The 22,415-nt window shown below is 43.9% G+C and overlaps 1 protein-coding gene across 1 annotated transcript in view; it reads right to left on the reverse strand.

The window, feature by feature from the left end:
- Window positions 1–12,976: 12,976 nt before the first annotated feature.
- Window positions 12,977–22,415, reverse strand: part of UMOD (uromodulin) — a 16,141-nt gene continuing 6,702 nt past the window's right edge. Inside the window, exons 6-11 of the mRNA XM_006875973.1 lie at window positions 20,278–20,523; window positions 16,076–16,238; window positions 15,020–15,101; window positions 14,024–14,065; window positions 13,358–13,456; window positions 12,977–13,032 (exon numbers count right to left, since the gene is read on the reverse strand). Coding sequence (XP_006876035.1) covers window positions 12,977–13,032; window positions 13,358–13,456; window positions 14,024–14,065; window positions 15,020–15,101; window positions 16,076–16,238; window positions 20,278–20,523 — 688 coding nt within the window. The remainder of the gene's footprint in view (window positions 13,033–13,357; window positions 13,457–14,023; window positions 14,066–15,019; window positions 15,102–16,075; window positions 16,239–20,277; window positions 20,524–22,415) is intronic.

Genomic DNA, 22,415 nt, shown 5'->3' on the forward strand with positions numbered 1-22,415 from the left:
CCTCGGTATATACACTGAGACTCACTCAGCAGTGTGAAGACTCCTTATGTAGCTATTTGGAGGGAAACACAAGTTAGGATCAAGGAGCTCTGGTAGCGTAGTGGTTACAAATTGGGCTGCAAACCGCAAGGTCAGCAGTTCGAAAATGCCAGCTGTTCCGCGGGAGAAAGAAGAGGCTTTCTGCTCCTGTAAAGATTTACAGCCTCGGAAACCCTGTACAGGGTCGCCATGAGTCGGAACCGACTCCACAGCACATAACAACAACAAATTAGGATCAAGGAGGACGACCTCTGGGTGTGAGGATGAGAGTGAGCTCTCACATCAGTGTAGCACCTACTTGATAACATGATGACGTGCCTGTTCCAAACCCTTTACATACTTTATCTCATTTAAGACTCTCTACGCACTTGGAGTCCTGGTGTAGCACTGTAAGATGAGCACTATTCCACAAGGTCGGTTTGAACCACACAGTACGAGTTCAAACTCACCAGCTACTCCTCAGAAACCCTATACAAGGTTGAGTTGAAACCAGCTTGGCAGCATTTAACCACAACAACAAAAAACCCTGGACTGTTAACCACAAGGTTGGCAGTTCAGCGCACCAACGACTCCTTGGAAACCCCATATGGAGTCGCCATGACTTAAAACTGACTCTGCGGCACTTAGCGATCACAATAACATATTCATGACATTCTTACCTACAAGGAAAGTACTAATCTTTATTTTACAGATGAAGAAGCTAAGACTGGGGAGCACTCATCTAATAATCAGTAACTGAGCCTCTCCTATGTGCAGGACGTTGTTGTTGTTGTGTGCCTTGCAGCCCGATTCGTAACCAGTACGCCACCAGAGCTCCTCTAAGTGCAGGAACTGTACTAAAAGTTAAGTGGCTTCCTTACAGTCCCAGGCCCAGGGTCTCAGAAACAATTCCTGTGCCGTCTTTCATGAATGGCTTTATTGTTTTAAAGTAGGTGTGGCATAGAGAAAGGGAGCAGAGTGGTAGGGATAGAAGGTAGGCCTAAAGGGTGAGGTTGGCAGCATGGAAGCCAAACGCAAGCTTGAAACTGGTCAGTACGGTAAAATCTCAATATGGTCCCTGCTTGGGTTTGAGGTAGAGGCTCTCCAGAGATCAGCTGCAGCCTGTGAATGCCTACAGACAAAAGTATTGACTGTCCTTTCTTAGCTTAGTGCATCAGGTACACAATAAACTGGAAAAGGAAGTTGTCATAATCCCATGACAATTGACATACTCCCACAGCTTGCAGAGGAGAGCTCTATGTGTGTAGACTTCCATGAGGGTATCTCTTGCTCTTAGCAAAGTACACGGCACATGAGTGGTGCTCAATAAAGTTGAAGGTTGGGCAAAAGTAGAGGTGCGGGTGGCAAGACAAAAGCAACGCCCCTCACTCAGACCACAGTTATTCTTCTGGGACTGTGTCTCCCAGGATGGGCAAATCTTTGGGTGACTTCTTACAGCCTCTGGAAGATTTCAGTTGAAGACAGAGAGCTACTTCTGGAAGGAATAGCTTGAATATGGGACCAGAGAGCAGAGACGGGAGCGCACCCAGGACTGGCACTTCTTGGAGAGGAGATTCCAAGTTGATGCCCGTCTTCCTGGGTAAGACCTGGCATAGCCAACAGACATCCGGAATCATGGACTAAATGGCACACACAGTGATATCTGGGGCACCTGACAATAACCAAGAATCGAAACTCCTTGTTGGGTCCTGAAGATTTCCAGAAACAAACAAGCCTGTCAAATTGAGTTAGTCCTCAGGAGAAAGGCTACTGGGACTTGGAGCAGGACTTACCTTGGGGCAAGATCACAGAGCCTGAGAGGAAGTGTTCCTCCTCAGCCAGTTGTGGGAAAGCAAGCTGCTGTAGGGTGACCTTTTATTGTAATTTCCTGGCCATGTGGCTCTCTGTGATTGGTGCTGACGTACGACCCGTTAGTCTAGAAGGCATACACCAGGCTTGCTAGGTATGCCGAGATAACCAATTTACAGCGAAGAATGGTGCAAGTCGGGCCCTTTGCCACCACCGTTCCAATGGAAACCGTTCCAGCAGTATAACCTTCATCCAAAACTTCTCTAAGAACAGTATCAGTTTGTACTGAGTACTAACCACATTGGGCATTGCTGACTGCTTTGCATCCATTAGTTCTAAAGCTTAATCCTCACAGCAAACCAAGGAAGTTGGTAGTGTATCTACTATCAGAAACAAACACTAATAAATGAAGCTTAATATGCAAAAGGAAGTGAAGCGAAGTCCAAAAGGCGCTTATTTGTACAATGGATTTCCAATTGTACCTTGTGTTACTGACTAATAGCCGTAATCACTCCGACCTCTGCCTGGAGGTTGCTTTGCTTGGGATTAGTTACAGCCAGAGAATAAATAAAAAAGGGAAGAATGGGCATCTTCATATTTAACCCACAGAATTGTAAACGAAAGAGGTTAAAACTAAAGGAACTTACATCAGATGTAAGAATGATGGGGGCCAACATGCAGTCCCAGGAAGGAAAAGGCCAGATATAAAGCATTTGGGAAGAATATGTCAAGCTGTAAATCATTTTTCCCTGGAAAAAAATGTGTTCATGACTATAATTATGTATAACTGATTACAATTATGTGTCGTCATTGTTGTTAAGTGCTGTCGAGTCGATTCCGACCCATAGCTACCCTGTATAGGGTTTCCAAGAAACAGTTGGTGAGTTTGAATCACCAACCTTGTAGTTCAAACGACTTTGCAGTTTCACACATTAACCTACAGTGCCACACCCAACAAATGGGTTCTAACTCATAGCCACCCTATGCACAAGAGAACAAAACACTGCCCAGTCCTGCTCTGTCCTCACAATTGTTGTTACGTTTGAGTCCATTGCTGCTGCCAATGTATCAGTCCATCTCGTTGGGGGTCTTCCTCTTTTTCACTCACCCTCCGCTTTATCAAGCATGATGTCCTTCTCCAGGGAGTGATCCCTCCTGATTATATGTCTGAAGTATGAGAGATGAAGTCTGGCCATCCAGGCTTCTAAGGAGCTCTCTGGCTGTACATCTTCTGACACAGATTGGTTTGTTCTTTGGCAGTCCATGGTACTTCTAATATTCTTACCCCCACACCATAATTCAAATCCATTGATTCTTCCACCGTCTTCCTTATTCATTGTCCATATTCATATTTTACATGCATATGAGGCTATTGAAAATACCATGGCTCGGTCAGCACACCTCCAACTGACAGCTTTGCTCTTGAACACTTTAACGAGGTCTTGTACAGCCGATTTGCCTAATGCAATAAGTCATTTGATTTTTTTTTCTTCAGCTTCCGTGAGTGTTGATTGTGGATATACGCAAAATGAAGTCTTTAACAACGTCAGTCTTTTCTCTCTTTATCATGATGTCATTTACTGGTCCAGTTGTGAGGGTTTTTGTTTTTATGGATTGAGGTGCAATCCATACTGAAGGCTTTAGTCTTTGAACTTCATCAGTAAGTACTGGAAGTCCTCTTGGTTTCCAGCAAGCAAGGTAGCATCATCTGCAGATTGAAGATTGTTAATAACTCTTCCTCCAAATGGTGCACCTTCTTCTTGAATATAATCCAGCTTCTTGGATTATTTGCTCAACATAAAGTTTGAATAAGTATGGTGAAAGAATTCAACCCTGTGCACACCTTTCCTAATTTAAAACCCTTCAGGATCCCCTTGTTCTGTTCTAACAACTTCCTCTTGGTCTGTGTACCGATTCCTCATGAGCACAATTAAGTGCTCTGGAATACACATTCTCCACAATGTTATCCATAGCTTGATTATATGGTACCTCTTAAAATAGTTAGACACTGGTGAATTCTTTTTGGCGCAGTAACTCTGTTTATTCCTTCCATGTGCTTTTGATGCTTTAAATATTTTACACATAGAATCCGGCAACGTTGCAGCCAGAGGCTTAAATGTTTCCTTCTGCTCTTTCAACTTGAGAAATACCGACCTTACTCTTGTCTTTTGATTTTCTAACTCCAGGTCTTTGCACATTTCATTATAATATTTTACTTTGTCTTCTTCAGCTGCCCTTTGAAATTTCTTGTTCTACTCTTTTACTTCATTTCCCCCAGTTGTTTTATCTTCTCTATGTTCAAGAGCAACTTGGAGTCTCTTCTGACTTCAACTTTGGTATTTTCTTTCTTTCCTGTCTTTTGAATGATCTTTTGCTGTCTTCATGAATGATTTTCTTGATGTCATTCTATAACTCCTCTGGTCTTTGATCATTAGTGTCTAATGCATTAAATCTGTTCTTGAAATGATCTCTATATTCAGGTGGGATATTCTTAAACTTTGGCTTTCATGGAGTTGTTTTAATTTTCTTCAGCTTCAGGCTGAATTTGCACCTGGACACCTGATGACTGATGCTCCACAATCAGGTCCTAGCTTTGCGCTGCTTGATGATACTGAGCTTCTCCATCGTTTCTTCCCACAAATGCAGTCAGTTCGATTCCTGTGTATTCTATATGGTGAGGTCCATATATATAGTCTCTGTTTACGATGTTGAAAATAGGTATTTGTAATGAATATGTCATTGGCCTTCCAAAATTCTATCATGTGATATCCAGCATTATTTCTATTATCAAGGCCATACTTTTCAACTAAAGATCCTTCCTCTTTGCTTCAAACTTTCGCCTTCCAATCACCAGTAATTATCAATGTATCTTTGTTGCATATTTGATCGATTACAGACTGAAGAGATTGGTTTGTTGTTGTTGTTAAGTACAGTTCAGACTCATAGCAAACCTGTATAGAGTTTCTGAGTAGCAGCTGGTGAGTTTGAACTGCTGACCTTACCATTAAAACTGACCTTGAGGTTGAGTGCTTATCTTACAGTGCCATACCAGGATTTGGTGGTTGTTGTTAAGTGCCATTTAAGTGCCATTCCGACCCACAAACCTCTTTAATTTAATCATCATTGGCTTTAGTGGTTGGTGGGTAAATTTGAGTAATCGTCCTATTCACTGGTCTTCCTTGTAGGTAGGTACATGGATATTATATCACGGACAACATTGAACTTTAAGATAGATCTTGAAATGCTTATTTTGAGGGTGAATGGGACATCATTCCTCTTCAATTGGTCATTCCCTGCATAGTAAAACATATGGTTGTCTAATTTACATCAGTCAGCATTGTCCATTTCAACTCCCTAATGCCAAGGATATCTATGTTTATGTGTTCTATTTCATACTTGACAAATTCCAATTTTCATACTTCATACATTCCACATTCAGATTACTAATGGATGTTTGCAGCTGTTTCTGCTTATTTTGAGTTGTGAATCATCTGCACATGAAGGTTTCCAAAGCTATGCTCCATCCAGGTCATTGTGGACAACTTTGAGGAGGTAGCTCTTCCCCAGTCATATTTTGAATGCCTTCCAAACTAAAGAATTTATCTTCTGGCTTTGTATCTGACAATGTATTGCTGCTACTCAGAAGGTTTTCAGTGGCTAATCACTCAGAAATGGCCTGCTGCCTCTCCTTTCTAGTCTGGAAGCTTTGCTGAAATCTGTCTACAATGAGTGATCCAGCCTCACAGAAATACGCAAGCCACCAGAGTAGCACAGACTGACAGATGAGTATGGTCTATGCAGTAACAGTAAAGTCTGGGGTGGAAAAGGACAGGAAGACTCCAGAACAAAGTAAGCTGTGGTATGACCTTTCCTTGCATCTCCTTTTCTAGGTGTGTTACCCTAGAGCCCCGAAAGTGTGGAACTGAAAAGAGGCTATAAAATACTGGGCTTTGAAATCCAGACTTAGACCTGAATTTTATGGCATGGTTGATATTGTGAGATTAGTAAAAGAGGCAAAATTTTGACAAACAAATTACTACTGCCTCTTCTGTATTAAGGAACCCTGGTAGCGTAGTGGGTTACGAGTTGGGCTGCAAACTGCAAGGTCAGCAGGTTGTATCCACCAGCTGCTCGATAGGAAAAAGATGATGCTTTCTGCTCCTGTAAAGATTCACAGCCATGGTTGCAATGAGTAGAAACTGATTGGGTGGCACACAACCACTACCATCACTGCCTTTCGTGTTACTCTGCAACTCTTTCAGGAGCCAAGGGTGGTGGGTATTGATAACATCTCTGGCTTCTACTGGTGCTGTAGAAACCTTCTCTACTGTGATACAAAGAACTGAATTTGGTCTTTGTCTTTGGTTCTTGAAAGCTAACCCTTGGAGTTTCCCAGCAATAGAGGGGCCTTTGTTTTCTAAAACATCCAGGCAACATTTAAACATGTGAAAATTAGTGGGAACCCCAAAGACCACACTTGGCAACTAATCTCGGGAAAGGGGGAGCATGATGCAACCGATCCTGCATACTCCAATAAATCAACTATGCAATGAAACTAATGAAAGCCTTTGACCATCAGAAGTTCCTTTTGATGATGCGTGTGGAAAGGGCATGTGTCTCTGGGGACATGAAGCTCCATGCTAGAACCCATCCTCGAGCTCACTGGTGCATTCTCATCTTGTGTATCCTTTTGTTATATGAAAGTTGTCATTGTGCTCATGTGGAACCCACTTGTTCCAACAGAACAAAGGGATACTGTGTAGTTAAATCAGGAAATGTGTGCATCAGGGTTGTCTCCTTGCATCATACTCACTCAATCTGCATGCTGAGCAGATAATCCAAGAAGCTGGACTCTAAAAAGAATAATACAGTGTCAAGTTTAGAGGAAAACTCACAAATAACCTGTGATATGCCACCTTGCCTGCTGAAAGTGAAGAAGACTTTTCAGCCAAGCAGTAGCGAGGTATATAGAGGGAACAACACTAGTAAATTATGCTCACTATGAATGATTGGACGGTCAGTCATTCAAAATCAAAAGGGCAACATGTATCTAAAGAGACAGTTGAAAAGGAGTGGGAAGGTAGGTGGCATGAAAATAGGATTTAGGGGGAGGAAGTGGGATAACTGTTGTTCCATGGAGGAAACTGCAAATCACTGAGATGAAACAAAGTGTATTATTTGTTGAATGTAAAACTGATGATCTTGTCTGTAAACCCTTCGCTTAATTCACAATAAAAAGTTTTTGTTTATTTAAAGTTACTGATGAAGATCAAATACTTCAGTGTGGATTACAACTCAGCATATTTAAACAAAAATCCTCACAACCAGCAACATCATGATAAATGCAGAAAATATTGACGTTGTCAAGAGTTTAAGTTTACTTGTATCCACAATCAATGCTCATGGAAATAGAGTTAAGAAACCAAACAACCAGAGGGCCTGGATTGGAAGGTAGAATCTCCAGTGAGCAGTATTCAGTCTGACTAGGCGGGCCTGATGCAATGAAATGCAGATGAGTCTCTTGTGATACAATAGTGAATAATTGTTATCAGGACTGATTGTGAGGGTCGGAAATGTAAAGGTAGATGTTTTATAGCAAGGAGGAGAGTGATTAACTTTTCAGTCTGGGAGCAGAGGTCCCTAGGACCATCAAGGGAGAAGAGCAGAGAGCGGGACCCTACCCAGAGAAGCAGTGATGCCTGAAATGGAGGCAGAGATGATGACGTGGAGCGATGGAGCAGCTGGAGACTTTAGACCCAGAGAGGGAGAGCGACTGTGTGCTGAAGACCTGGGGGGTACAGGGGAAGGATTGCATGGAGGGGATTGTCACCATGGCAATGAGACGATAAACAATAGAATGAATGTAAAACTAATGTTCTCCCATGTAAACTATCACATAATTCACAATAAAACGTTTAAGAAAAAAAAAAAAAGAAACCAAACAACATGTAACACCAGGCAAGTCTAAAAATGATGTCTTTCAGGTGTTAAAACGCTAAGATGTCATTTTGAGGACTAGAGGTGTGCCTGACTCAAACCATTGCTACTTTTAGTCATATCATATGCATGCAAAAACTACAACGAACAAGGAAGACCAAACAAAAAATTATGGCTTTGAATTATTGTGTTGGTGAAGAATATTGACTCTACCATGGACTGCCAGAAGAATGAACACATCTGTCTTCGAAGAAATATAGCCAGAATGCTCCTTAGAATTGATGGTGACCAGACTTTGCCTCACATACTTTGGTGATGTTATTGAGAAGGACCAATTCTTGGAAAAGGATACTAAGCTTAGTAAAGTAGAGGGTCAATGAAAAAGAGGAAGAGCCTCAAGGGGATGGATTGATATAACAGCTTCAACAATGAGCTCCAACAGTATTGACTCTGAGGATGATGCAAGACTGGCCAGTGTTGTGTTCTCTTAGACATGGGGTCACTGTGAGTCAGAACCCATTTGATGGCACCTAACAACAAACTACCAGCTACGCCGCGGGCGAAAGATCAGGCTTTCTACCCTGTACAGGGTCGCTATGGGTCGGAACCGACTCGACGGCACTTAACAACAACAACAACAACAACAGCAGGAGTCCTGGTGTGGTGCTGTGGGTTAATGCGTCATACTGCAAAGCCATTTGAACTGCAAAGTCAACAGTTCAAGCTCACCAGCTGCTCCTTGGAAACGCTATATAGGGTCACTGTGGGTCGGAATCAACTTGGTGGCACTTGACAACAACAATAACAACAATGTTGTTATTGTGTATATAGCACTTTCCCCGAGTTCTGTGAGAGGGTTTACCACATTATTGATCCCACCGGGGACCACAAGAGCAGCAAGGTCTGGCATTCAGAACAGAGTCTTAAGTTGTGAAGACCCAGCTCTGGTTGACAGAAGAGGGTGGTGAAGGCCATCCATATGAAAGAACAGAGTGCTTCTCATTGTATGGCCTGACCCGATTCTGTGTGGTTTGGGTCAGCGAGGGAAAGTGCCACTGGTTGACTGGTGTCAGAGATAGTGAAGAAGTGGGTAAGCATGGGCATGAATAGCCATCATAGTTTGGGAATCAGCCTTGATTTTTTATTTACTTATCTACTCTTGGAGCAGTTGGAAAAAAATTTCACATGAATGTGGAACTTACCACAACCACATACAGGATTCCACAATTCATCCAGGCCCTCACAGTAAGTAGCCCACTCTTTCTTTCTGGCTACTCTTAAGTCTGCAATCTTGTACCTCCAGTCTCCCCCAGGGTCCACTCTCACTGCCCACTCAAGTCCCTAGCTCAACAGGTGTGGTATCATGCCTTGATTTTATTGAACTTTGTGTCTCCTTCTCCTAGAACTATGTAAACATCCACCTCCATCTTCCACTTCCCCCCACAACTCCTGATGACATGATCTTCCTGCTCTATAAACTCACTTCCTCCAACCTTCTTCTGGCCCCTCTGTTTCAACCAGAACCATGTTAAGGTTGCCTCATAGGCAAGTGTGCTGGGCTTTTTTCTTTTATTTTTTTCCAGCCCCCTTGTCACTAGAGTTGTTTGCTACTTCCCCTGGTTCTCTGCATTTTCTTGACTCCCATGGAACACAGTCTTCTTGATTCTCCTTGACCTATTTGAACAGCTCTGCATGATCACTATGGGGTTCTCTTCCTCCATCTGTCCATACAGATGCTGATGGACTTCATTGTTCTAATCACTCCACAGACTCTCTCTAGGAGATGTCAGAGTGTCTCATGATTCTAAGTACTGTCAGTGTGCTGGTGAATTCTAAATCTCTATCTCCAGCCCTGACCACTTCCCTCAACTTCTGGTCCATCTATCCAGTTGCCTGTTGGACCTCTCTGCTTGGGTGGAGGTGAGATGCTTGAGGTACCTCATGCCAAGCAGGTTCAAATCTAAACTCATCAATTTCCCTAAATCTCCTTCTCATTGGTACCGCCCCCACACATGGCACCACCCACCTGGTGACCCAAACTGGAAATCTGACTTCCTCCTTTCTAGGTTCTTTCTTTCCTCCCCCAGTCTTTACTTCCAATAGTCATCAAATCTTGCCATTAGACCTTTCAAATATTTATTGAATTTCTCATTCCTTCTTTATCTTCACTTCTCCTACCAGATGATTATAACAGCAATCTAATAGGTCTCCCTAGCTTTGGTAGCATAGTGGGTATGAGTTGGGCTGCTAACTTCAAGGTCAGAAGTTCAAAACTACCAGCACTTCCATGGTAGAAAGAGGGGGCTTTCTGCTCCTGTAAGGATTTACAGCCTCAGAAACCCTATGCAGGGCCGCTATTGAGTCGGAACCAACTCCACGGCACACCACCACCACCACTAGTGGGTCTCCCTATTTTCTTTCAAGTCTCCTTTGAGTCTGTTATTTTCCCTGCAGCCCCCTCTCAGTACAATCCCCTGTCCCAAGGTCTCTGATCCCTGGAGACTGACCCCTGTTCACAGCTCCTACCTCACCTGCAGCTTCTCGTCCTCACACACTGTGTGATTCTCCAAACTCTTCCCCTACCTCCAAACCTTTGCATATGCTATCCTCTTGCCTCAACCACTCCACCCTATCTCTTCCTGCTTATCATGTGTGTTTCAGGAAGCCTTTCCTAATGCCAGGAAGAGGCTGAATGGGGCTCCTTCTCTGTGCTCCAATGCCTCTCCTAGCTGATTCCGATCACAATCAAGTACCCGCTAACTTATCTGTCTCCCCGTGAAGACTGTCTTTGCAGTTGTAACCTCAGCACCTGACCTTAGAACTAATGCCTAGAATGCACTTTTTGAGTAAACAATTGGCTCAAATCACAAAAACCGACACTTGAGACCCATTTGGATGAGGAATACCTATCTCAAGCTTATGGACCTGTGTCTTAGTCAAAACATGGTGGAAAAAAGCAAGATCCAGACTCAGAGCCTTTATATTTGTTCTCACTGCCTGGAATACTCATGCTTACATCATCCCCAGTTCACTCCCATAATTCTCTCAGCCTCTGCTTATATTGTCCTTATCAGAGAGACCTTGCCTGACTATCCTATATTAACAGCACCCTCACTGCCGTACCCCCTTTCCTTGATTTTTGCCCCTCATCCTTTGCTACTACCTAATGTATCACATAGTTATTGGTTATATATCTCCCACCCTCTTATTAAGTTCTTTGATGGAAAGGACTCTGCTGGTTTTCATGGATGTTTTTTTGGAGTCCTGGTATGGTGCTATAGAATAAGTACTAGACCACAAGGTTGGTTTGCACTGCAAGGTTGGCTGTTCAAACTCACCAGCTGCTCCTCGGAAACCCTATACAGAGTCGCTAAGACACCAACAAGAGGGCAAAAAAATTAAAAAGGCTGCCACTGAATCTATGTTCAAAATACGTGTTAACTATATTGAGATGGATAACTTTCTTATAGAAAGAAGAATGGGGGGGGGGGTAGGAAAGAAACTGAAAGGCCAGGAAAGGAATAAAGGACTGAAATGATTCACTCAGATATGCTTTCTTTTCTCCCAACTCTTGCTTTCTGTATTTGTATTTCCCATGGTCCATATTTTTACTTTATGTTCTGTTGTGCCTGTGTGTCAAAGTACAAATGAACCTGCACGTTGCCCAGGCTAGGCCCAAGGACAGGGCTGAGAGCAACACGTGGCCCTCTTACGTAAGGGCAGCAGGAACAGATACCCTCATCGCAGGCCTGCCCGTGATAAGAAGTTCCTAAGATACACACCTCGCAGCCCCCACTTGCTGATACACACGTGCGTTTTTCCCTGAGTTCAGAGGCTCAAATAATACAACAAGGCCGTGGCCTCTCCTGGAACACCACAGCTGAAGTCCAGCGAAACAGCTGGTACCAGGGCAGACATTTGCCATGAACATCAGTTTCCTTTTGCCCACTGGGCAGAAAAGTCCCAAGACTTTTCAGTGTGGCTATCTGCATCTCCATGATCCCAGCAGCCCATTGGTATCTGGCTGGGTCTCCACAGAGCCTGCTGGAGGTCCCTCCATGCAACCATCCACCCTCCGTGTCAGCCCAGGGTTCACACTTCACTGATGATGGGATTCTAGAAAGAGATCTACATCCTAGGAACTGGGATGAAGATATGTAATGAATGCAGAGAATTCCTACGAGGTGCCAGCCCCCTGAGGTTGCCTCCTTTACTGCTTATCACCTTTAAGGATCTTGATCTAAGGGCTTTGCCTGTCTTATTCACCCATGTTTTCCCCAGCACCTAGCCCAGTACCTGGCACAGATTACATGCTCAGACAAGTGTGTCTGGAAACATGGATGAATCCTGTGAGGACAGTATTAGCACCTTCATTCCACACGAACAGCAGCCTGCTATAGATTCTCCACTGCTGGGACACTGGGCACACGTGTAACTTGTTCACATTCTCCCACCTCGGCCACACTCTGAGCTCCAGGACAGCTCCTGACTTGTTTGCTGCTCTATCCCAGCACCTAGCACAGTGCTGGCACTTAGTTGGTGCTCAGAAAGTAGTTCTTCAATGAAACGATGGATGAATGAGTCCCTGAATGAATGAATGGATGAGTGACTCAGTTAATGAATGAATGAATGAATGAAAGGATGGATGAGTGAGTGAATGAATGGATGTATGAATGAGTGGATGGATGGATGAATAATTGAATGAATGGATGTATGGATGGATGGATGAGTTGAGTGAGTGAGTGAGTGAATGAATGGAACTTAGAGATGACATGTATCTTGTTTAAATTCACACAGCAGACCCAGGGTACATCCTGGCCCCTCTGACCAGGCTGTGAACTCCACAAGGGCAAGAGGCAGTGTCTGGCGTTTCTCATCATGAGCCCCAACACCATGAATAGTGTCTACATATAGTCCATGCTCAATAAACACCTGCTGAATGAATGAATGACTTCAAAGATTGGGCCTTCACAAATTCTTATTGTGCCACACTCTGTAAGGAGGCAGGGACCTCGTGCCTGAGCACGTCACAGGTCCAGTTCTGAGAGAAAGCTGCGGTTAAAGACACAAGCTGTGTTTTGAAGAGCAAACAGCTGGGAGCATGTGCTCCTTTTTTTTTGTAGCTGGAGCATTAAGCTGCATCATTCCTCCCCATCCCAGGCCAGAAGGAAGAGAGCTGGATGCCACAGGCCTTGGCGTTTCAGGCACTGGATTACTGCAACATCTGGGTCAATGTGGCCAACAGAAGCAACCAGGCTTTCAGGATTCCTGCAAGGAAAGCGATTGTTGACACAGGCACACCTCTGTCCAATGTGGGCTAATGTGCTGGACGGCAAGGTCGGCAGTTCAAGCTCACCAGCTGCTCCTTGGAAACAAGGTCGCTATGGGTCAGAACTGACTCAACAGCACTTCGCAACAATAATAAGGCTAATTAGAAAATGGAAGCTCACCCCTTTCTTTTCTGCCCTGAAGACTCATCAGAAAAAGGTGCCCTCCTAGGTGAACCAACAAGAAAAGGCTGCCATTCCTCTGGGCACTAGGCTTGGTCCTCTGTCGAGGGCTCTTGGGTAAGACTCAAGCTTCTCAACCATACTTGGTGACCCTGCAGCATAGTCACAGAGGGCAAGCCTCTTCTGCTCCAGGCTCCCCCAGACTGTGCTGAACTCGCTCAGGCCAAACACCAGGTGTTGGCCTGCCTTGGGTCCAGGTGCCAAAAAGGGTAACAGATCCAAGGGTTCATTTCCATCCAGATTTTCAGACAAGTCAATGACCATGGAAATCAAGGGTTGTAACAGCTGCGCCCGCCCTCTGCCTTTGTGGTTGGAGAAGCAAAGAAGCAGGGATGCAGGGTCCCCTGCTTGCTTGTTGCATTCACCCCTGCACAGAGCACAGTGGCTGGAGCACAGAGGGTACTCTGCTGAAAGGTATCTTCACTACCAGCTGAAGGAAGAAGGTGTCAGCAATGAGCCATGAAGCTTCAGCGGATGTACAGGATGCAGTTCTAGAGTGAGTGTGCTTGTCCGTGTGTGTACACCCATACAGGCAGATACACACGTGAGCACTGTGCAGTAGTGTGTGCAACTAGCATATGCATATGCCCTGGTGTGTGCAAACATGTCTGTGTACCTGTATGTGTGCATGTGTGTGCCCTGGGGGCAGGTGTTCCCACAGATAACTTTTCAGAGCTCAGATCAAGCAGACTAGCCCCCGAGTCCCTCTTAGAACCCAGAGATCCTCTGCAGAGAGGACCTAAGCTCACCTGAGTGGCCGGGAGCAGCTCTGGACACTGTGGCCTGGACACCTGTTGAGGAAAACAGGATTAGTGCCAGGGTGGATCCCCAGAGATGGCATGAGTTGGTCAGAGGGACCTGGGGGAGGTTCTGCTCTTCACCATGCAACTGCAGTGATCCTTTCCCAATCCAAAGTTGACCACGTCATTCCTCTGCTCCAGCCCTTCTCACGGTGACCCTACCTGGTCTGGCCCTGCCCACACCAGCTTGTCCTGCAGGACTCTACTATCCTTCTAACCTCCTGGCAGTCTCTTGGTCCTTCTAAGAGGCTGTGTGTTCTCCCACCAAAGGGTCTTTGTCCAGGCCTTACCCTCTGCATCTGACTCCCTCCCTTATACCTCCTTTCTCAGACTCCTCCTAGTAAATTCCTCCTCAATTTCCAAACCTTAGTTCCAGCTTTCCTTCTTCACAGTTCATCCCTGACTCACTAGACAGGCCTGGTTTCCTGTGTAAGATCCCAGAGCTCCTGACATTTTCTTCACTGCACTATCCCAGTTGTAGTTACATCCATAGAAGAGAGGTAACTTGCATATGGTTTCCCTGCAGGGTTTATGTCTCTATTTGCTCATCACAAGGTCCGCAACCTGGTACACAGTAGGCACAAATAGGTATTTGCAACGAAATTGTTGTTGTTGTTGTTGTTGGTAGGTGTCATCAAGTCGGTACTGACTCACAGCGACCCTATGCACAACAGAATGAAATACTGCCCAGTCCTAGGCCAACCTCACAATTGTTGCCATGCTTGAGTCCATTGAAGCTGCCACTTTGTCAATCCATCTCACCGGGAGTCTTCCTCTTTGGGAACTGGTACAAAGAAAGCAGCTCTGTCCTATGTTGCCCACCCCAAATCCACTTGCACCAAGTTGTTAGCTCCCCAGCAGATCCCAGGAACGGGCTCTGCCATCTTCCCTCATCTCCAGAGCTCACTCTTGACAAGGCTGTAGCGGAGGGAATTGCTCTCTTACTTTTCCGAGTGATGGGACCCAAGTTCAGGACATGGGATTGGTCTATGAGGCCCCCACTGCGTAATCTGGTCCCAGAGCAGGTCTGCAAGGAGAGAGAGATAGAGAGGAAAGCTTCATGAGGGACATTGGATGCGGTCTGCTCTGGAGTGGACTGTGCAGTGCAAGGGCCATCTTTCTGCCTCAGGCAGTTCAAACCCACCAGCTGCTCCTTGGAAACCCTACACTCAATGGGATTTAACAACAAGCAAGTGCAGATGCCATAGTTGCTGTGAAGATCAAAGAAAACCATCACGTAAGGAGCAAATGTGGTTGTGGTGGTGGTTGTTAGGTCCTTTCAAGTTGGTTCCAATGCATAGCAGCCCTGTGTACAACAGAACAAAACCCTATGCCATCCCTACAATCTGTCAGATATTGGAACCCATCGTTGCAGCCACTATGCCAACCCATCTCTTTGAGGGCTTTTGTTTTTTTTTTGCAAAGCATGATGTCCTTCTCTGGGGACAGGTTCCTCCTGATATCACTTCAAAAACATAACATTTCTATAGACAAAATGCTTCTAAGGAGCATTTGAGCTATACTTCTACCAACACAGATTTATTGGTTCTTCCTGTGGTCCATAGTATATTCAATATTTTTTATTAATACTACAATTCAAAGACATCAGTTCTCCTTGGGTCTTCCTTATTCACTGTCCCTGCATATGAGATGATTGAAAATATCATAGCTTGGTAAGATATGCCTTAGTCCCCAAAGTGACCTTTTAGCTGTTCCATACTTTAAAGAGGTCTTTAGCAGCATAACACTTACAAATGTAGCCACTGTTATTAGAACACACGCTTGTAGATAAACTGGAGAGCTGACCAACCTGCGCCCGGCATTGACCTTACCTGCCTGGCCACGCTCCTCCTATTTTCTTGTTCGTCCTCTCCTGTACTGAGGAAACGCAACAGAAGTGTGGACTCGTTTTCCTGCCGGCCATGTGGCCCAAATGCATTTCAGTGTTAGGGAGATGGGTAAGGGAGGTGACACATGGGGTGAGGGAGGGAGGCAGCTCACCGGCTTGCACTTTTCATTCATGGAGTCACAGAGATACACTTCACAGTGCAGGTAGACCAAGTCATAGTTTCCAGCAAATCGGAACATTTGGACAGAAAATCGGCTCTGAGGGGACTCTCCGTTCTCCACCACTTGGATGGTTGAGTCCTCGGCACGTGGACATCTGGAAGGGTTATATCATATAATGTAAGGGGTTTTGCAAAGACCCCAGGATCAGACTTTCTGGGTTCCAATCTTGCTCCATCACCTAATAACTGCAACCATGAGCAACTTACTTAATCCCCCCCGTGCCTGAAACACTAACCACAGAATTGCTTTGGAAAGTCTCTTTACATTAAATTATAACAGTACTAATTACAACATTATTAGGAACTGAGAAGAAATCTTTTTCTTCATTACTACGTCGTTCTCAAACATGTGATGGCTAGAGACTCACATATGAATTGTCACAATATTGACAGAATATTGTGACAAGATCAGCGACTATAAAAACACCTGAAACAACACGAATAACTGCACATAGTTCTAGTAGTGTGTGTAGAAAAAAACCATGTGATTTGACGCATGGTTGTAAATGAGTAATTTTGACAGTTCTGACCAGAGTGTGGTTGGGGGTGGGGGTTGTGTGCCCCGGTTCTGACTCTTAGTGACCGTGTGTATAGGGTTCCCAGGGCTATAAATCTTTATAGGAGCAGGAAGCCTCGTTTTTCTCCGGCAGAACAACTAATAGACTAGAACTGCTGACCTTGTGATTGTGTATTCCTTCCATCTTCTTCTGAGGCTTCTTGCATCACTCAATATTTTGCCCACAGAATCCTTCAATATTGCAACTTGAGGCTTGAATTTTTCTTCAGTTCTTTCAGCTTGAAAAATACTGAGTGTGATCTTCCCTTTTGGTTTTCTAACGCCAAGTCTTTGCACATTTCATTGTAATACTTTACTTTGTCTTTGAAATCTTCCGTTCAGCAATTTTACTTTATTGTTTCTTCCTTTCACTATAGCTTCTCGATGTTCTGGAGCAAGTTTCATAGTCTTTTTTAAGATCCATTTTGGTCTTGTATTTCTTTGCTTTTTGACAAGAAACATCTTTTCATGTTTTCCTGTATGATGTACATGATGTCATCCCTCAACATGGCTGGTCTTTGATCATTAGTGCTCAGTATGTCAAATCTATCTTGAGATGGTCTCTAAATTCAGGTAGAGTATACTAAGATCGTATTTTGGATCTTGTAGTTTTGTTTTCATTTTCTTAAGCTTGAATTTGAAGTTACTGATGATCCGTACTGTGGTGGGCACTGGCCGTGCTCTGACTGAAGATTATGAGCCTCTCCATTGTCTCTTTCCACACATGTAGTTGACATGTTTCCTGTACATTACATCCTACAATGGCCATGTGTATGAAGGAAAGTCATAAAGTTCATGAAAAAATGGAATTAAAAGATAATCAAATTTTTCCATGAATTTTTGAAACCTGGTCATATGTTGTTGTTGTGAAATGCCATTGAGTTGGTTCCGACTCATAGTTCTGAGGAGTGACTGATGCATTTGAACCACCAACCTCGAGGTTCAAACTGACCTTGTAGTGCTGCACTTATCTTACAGTGGTCATTGATGTGGCTGAAAAATGATATTTTCAGTTAATAAGCCATTGGTCTTGAAAATTTTATCATGTGATCTCTAATGTCCTTTCTATCGCCAACACCATACGTATGTCCCACTGCTAGTCCGTCTTTTTTTGTTTCCAACTATTACACTGCAATCACTAGTAATTATCAATGCATCTTGATTGCATGTCTCATCAATTTCAGTCTGCAGAAGTTGGTAAAAAATCTTCAATTGCCTCATCTTTGGCATTAGTGTTTGGTGTGTAAATATGGATAATAGTTGTGTTGACTGATATTCCTTGTAGATGTATGGGTATGAACTATCACTGACGGCATTGGATGTCAAGATGGATCTTAAAGTGCTCATTTTGACCATGACTGAGATGCCTTTCCTCTTCAATTTGATCTTCCTGATCGTTAAAGCATATGACCACTTAATTCAAAATGGTCAGCACCAGCCATTGCATCTCACTAACACTGAGATATCAAACTCTACATGTTCCATTTCATTTTGGATGACTTCCAATTTTCCTGTATTCATATATTGTAGGTTCCACGTTCTGATTATTAATCTACATCATTAAAGTCAGCTCTTCCTTTGAAGAGGCAGCATTTCCCCAGATGTACTTTGAATACCTTCCAACTTGGAGGGCTCATCTTCTGGCACTTTATCAGACAATTCTCCACAGCTGTTTGTAAGGCTTCCAGTGGCTAAGTTTTCACATGGACTGCCTCTTTCTTCTTCCTAGTTTATTTTAGCTTCTGGAAGCTCTGCTGAAACCTGTTCATCACAGGTGACCCTGCTAGTATTTGAAATATTGGTGGCACAGCTTCCAGCCTCACAGGAACAAAGTGATAGACGAGTTATTTTATAAATAACTACGTTGTTGTTGTTGCTAAGTGCCATTGAGTTGCTTTCGATTCGTAGCAACCCTGTATAGGGTTTATAAGGAGTGGCTTGGGAGTTTGAAACGCTAACATTGCAGTTCAAGGCAACCTTGTGGTCTAGTGCTTATCCTATAGCACTACACCACAACTCCATAAATATATAGGAATATTATTATAAACAATAATAACTTTCTACTGAAACATTGCATAAAAATTTTATAGACACTCCTTTTTGTGGTCATCTCCTCTGACAGCATTACCCTGCACCTCTCTAGTGACGCCATTGCAAGACCCCGATTTGGACTTGTAACCTCCAGAAATCTGACTAAATAAATTTCTGATCTTTAACTCCACCCCCTAGTGGTATCTTTTGTTATGGCAGCACTAGGTTACCAGACGGCCCCTCTTATAATGTAAGCTGTAGAGGGCAGAGACACTGGTCTTTCTGATTAGTGTAGAATCTATGGAGGCTAACCACAGCAAGTTGTCAAAGGTGCCAGTTCAAGTTATGGATAAAAAGTGCAGTACTTTCTGATGACGCAGTTCACAGTTATCTTCCTCCCCTGAGAAAGAAGTGGGTACACCGGCTGCTTTTGTGTTTCCACTGCCTCTTGGCTACCCATGCCCCTGCCTCATGTTTCCTTCTGCCTGGACATGCCCTTCAAGCCAAGATTCTGAACCTTCTCTGGGTCATGGACTCCCTAACCACCTAGTGAAACCTATGCATCCCTCCTCAAAATAAAGTTGTTAAATGCATAGAATAGACAAGATTACAGAGGAAAACCATTACTCAAAGTTTTCAAAGTATTATAAAACTTTGAGATAGGCGCTTCTTTATTAATGTAATAAATAACGAGGTCTAGTGGGTCCTGGTGCTATAGTATAAGCACTGAACTGTGAATCACAAGGTCGGTAGTTCAAACCTAGCAGTCGCTCCTTGGAAACCCTATATAGGGATGCTATGAGAAGGAACTGACGCAATGGCATTTAACAACAACAGCAGTGGAGTCCTGATGTGGTGCTGTAGGATAAGCACTGGACTTCTAACTGAAAGTTTGGCAGTTCAAACCCACCAGTCGCTCATTGGAAACCCTATACAGGGTCGCGATGAGTCAGAATTGACTCAATGGCACTTACTAACCAATAACCAACTATGGAAATTCTAGTAACCATAGAAATTCATGTGGTACTATAGGATAAAGCACCGGACTGCAAGGTCAGCTGGAACTGCAAGGTTGACGGTTCAAACCAACCAACTGCTCCTTGGAAACCCTATACAGTATAGCTATGAGTTAGAACTGACTCAACAGCAATTAAAAACAACACTAGGAACTCAGAAGTACTGATGAGTGTAAATACTATCCCGTGTCCTGTGGTTTATTGCCCACATTCATAAATAGTGGATGTAAAATTTAATTTGAGGTTAATAAATATAATAATATATTCTTCCCACATCCAAACACCACATACGATTGAGTTGATTCCAGCTCATGGTGTGTGTCAGAACTCCCTTTGTAGAGTTTCCAATGACGGAATTTTTTAGTAGACAATCAAGCCTTTCTTCTGAGGTACCTCTGGGTGAATCTCGAATCATCAACTTTTCAGTTAGCAGCTGAGCACACTAGCTTTATGAACTACCCAGGGATTCATCCCAGTTCAAAGACACTCTGAATTCCACCCATGGGCACCAGGTGAGAACCTGTGGCTTACCTGTCACGGATGATGAAGTACTTCACAGGGTCTGTGATGTTACCGCTGGGTGTGGCATAGCAATTGGTCATTAGCAGGACAAAGCGGGACAGGTCGCCCCCATCCAGCATGGTGCCCACATACAGAAAGGCCTCGGTGGAGAGCGTCACGGTGGAGCCTTGATAGGGCAGTGTGTAGGCAGGGTTCTGGAAGAGGGCCATCCGCACAGTGAACATGCCTGTCCCGCCCACACTGATGTTGAGGGCACTGCAACAGGAGAGATGCTGGTGAGAGGGCCAGGGATGAGGAGCATCAGCCTATGGGCTGCACCTTTTGAGCTCTTGATTCTTGGACAGTCCCTTGGAGTTTTTCACTTTTTTCAATCCAGCAATGAGGCTGGAATGGCCAACCAGTGCTTCACAAAGTTGCAATGAACAAGTCACCTAGGGAATCGTGTTCAAATGCCAGTCTGGGGTGTGGACCAAGAGCTGTTTCTCACCAGCTCCCAGGTCACACACATTATGAGTCATAATGAGGATCTAAACTGTGTCTAGGTTCTCACTTGGTGGCCCTTGCTACCCTTGTAACTTTCAAGGTGAGGAGTAAATAAATTCTTGAGGGAATGGAACTTCCAAGTTTGTTTTCAGCCTAGTGCAGGTTAAAAGTCATCGGCTGCTAAATGCTATGGCCCTGAGTCCAAGTCCTAGCTCCACTCTGGTGTGTGCTAGCATCTACATCAGAAGATGAGACTGGTGCTTTTTGTTGTTTTTCCTACATTTCTCCCCACACTTTTAAACTAATCTCCCTCTAGAAATCTTGTAAGCCAGTCACTTCGTGCCTTTATCACCCCCTCATTTTAGGGGGCCAATGTCTAAGTTGCCCATCCCTTTCAACCTTGTGTACAGAAGGGATAGCAATGATATTTGATGTAAAGAGTCCTTCCCTCTTAGTTGATATTTTGAGCTACTACATCCATAAGTATAGGTCAAGTTCAACAAATTGGAGCTATTTACACTCATTTCCTTGATCAAAAATTGTTTGTATCTTCCTCTAGTCGAGTTCTGATCATCAAGCCATAGAGTCTAGGTTAAATGGGTACAGTCTACAAGTTTGGGTGTTCTTGTGCATCTCCCCTCACTTCATATCAGCTGGATGCTTCACTCTCAGCTCTAGCACTCCATGGCTACATCCTTATTCATGGGCTCAGGAATCCCCCACAGATTCTCATGGTCTTACCACACTTCAGACCAACCAGCCCTTCCAGATGAAAGTGGCTTGAATGAGTTGTTATTAGCCATGTTGAAAACAGCTCCCAAACTTAGACTTCACTGGACAAAACCACAAAAAGGCCATTTTAAATGGATACCTCCAAGAAATAGGGTACATTAGAAATACTCAGTTATGTGGAAATGTGTTTCCTAAGTGAGAATTGGACTCCTGTTGTGGGGCTATAGGATAAGTACTGGACTTTGAACCACAGGTTGGCAGTTCAAACCCACCAGCTGCCCCTCGGAAACCCTGTACAGGTCATCGAGATAGAATCAAGTCTGTGGCATCTAACAACAACAAGTGAGAATTGGGTTGTGGATTAATGGTTAGCCTGGAATAAGACTTCCATACCAAACAGATGTGTTTCACCCTGAATTCCAGATCTAGGACATACCACTTTAGATGAGGGTGATGGCCCAGACAAGCACAAGTCAGCTGTCTACCTCCTAGTACCCAGAGCCTTCGTCACACCTGATGACCCAGAGAACATAGAACCATAGGTGAGCTTCAAGCTGAAGGTCATGGAAGAGTGGGGGTTTGGGCCTAACAGCCTGGGTTTGAACCCCAGTTTTACCACTTACTAGTACTTCAGTGTAAAGAAAACAAAAACCCTCACTACTGACTACTGAAATAACATCACGATAAATGCAGAAAATGTTGAAGTTGTCAAAGACTTCATTTCTCTTGGACTCACTATCAATACTCATGGAAGCAGCAGTCCAGAAATCAAATGGTAAATTTATGTATTAGATAAATCTGCTGCATAAGATCTCTTTAAAGTGTTCAAGAGAAAAGATGTCAGTTTGAGGACTAAGGTGTGCCTGACCAAAGTCATAGTATTTTCAATAGCTTTACATGCATGTGAAAGTTGGACAATTAATAAGGAAGAC

The sequence above is a fragment of the Chrysochloris asiatica genome, unplaced genomic scaffold (genome assembly GCF_000296735.1).
Source record: "Chrysochloris asiatica unplaced genomic scaffold, ChrAsi1.0 scaffold00348, whole genome shotgun sequence".
NCBI lineage: Eukaryota > Metazoa > Chordata > Mammalia > Afrosoricida > Chrysochloridae > Chrysochloris > Chrysochloris asiatica.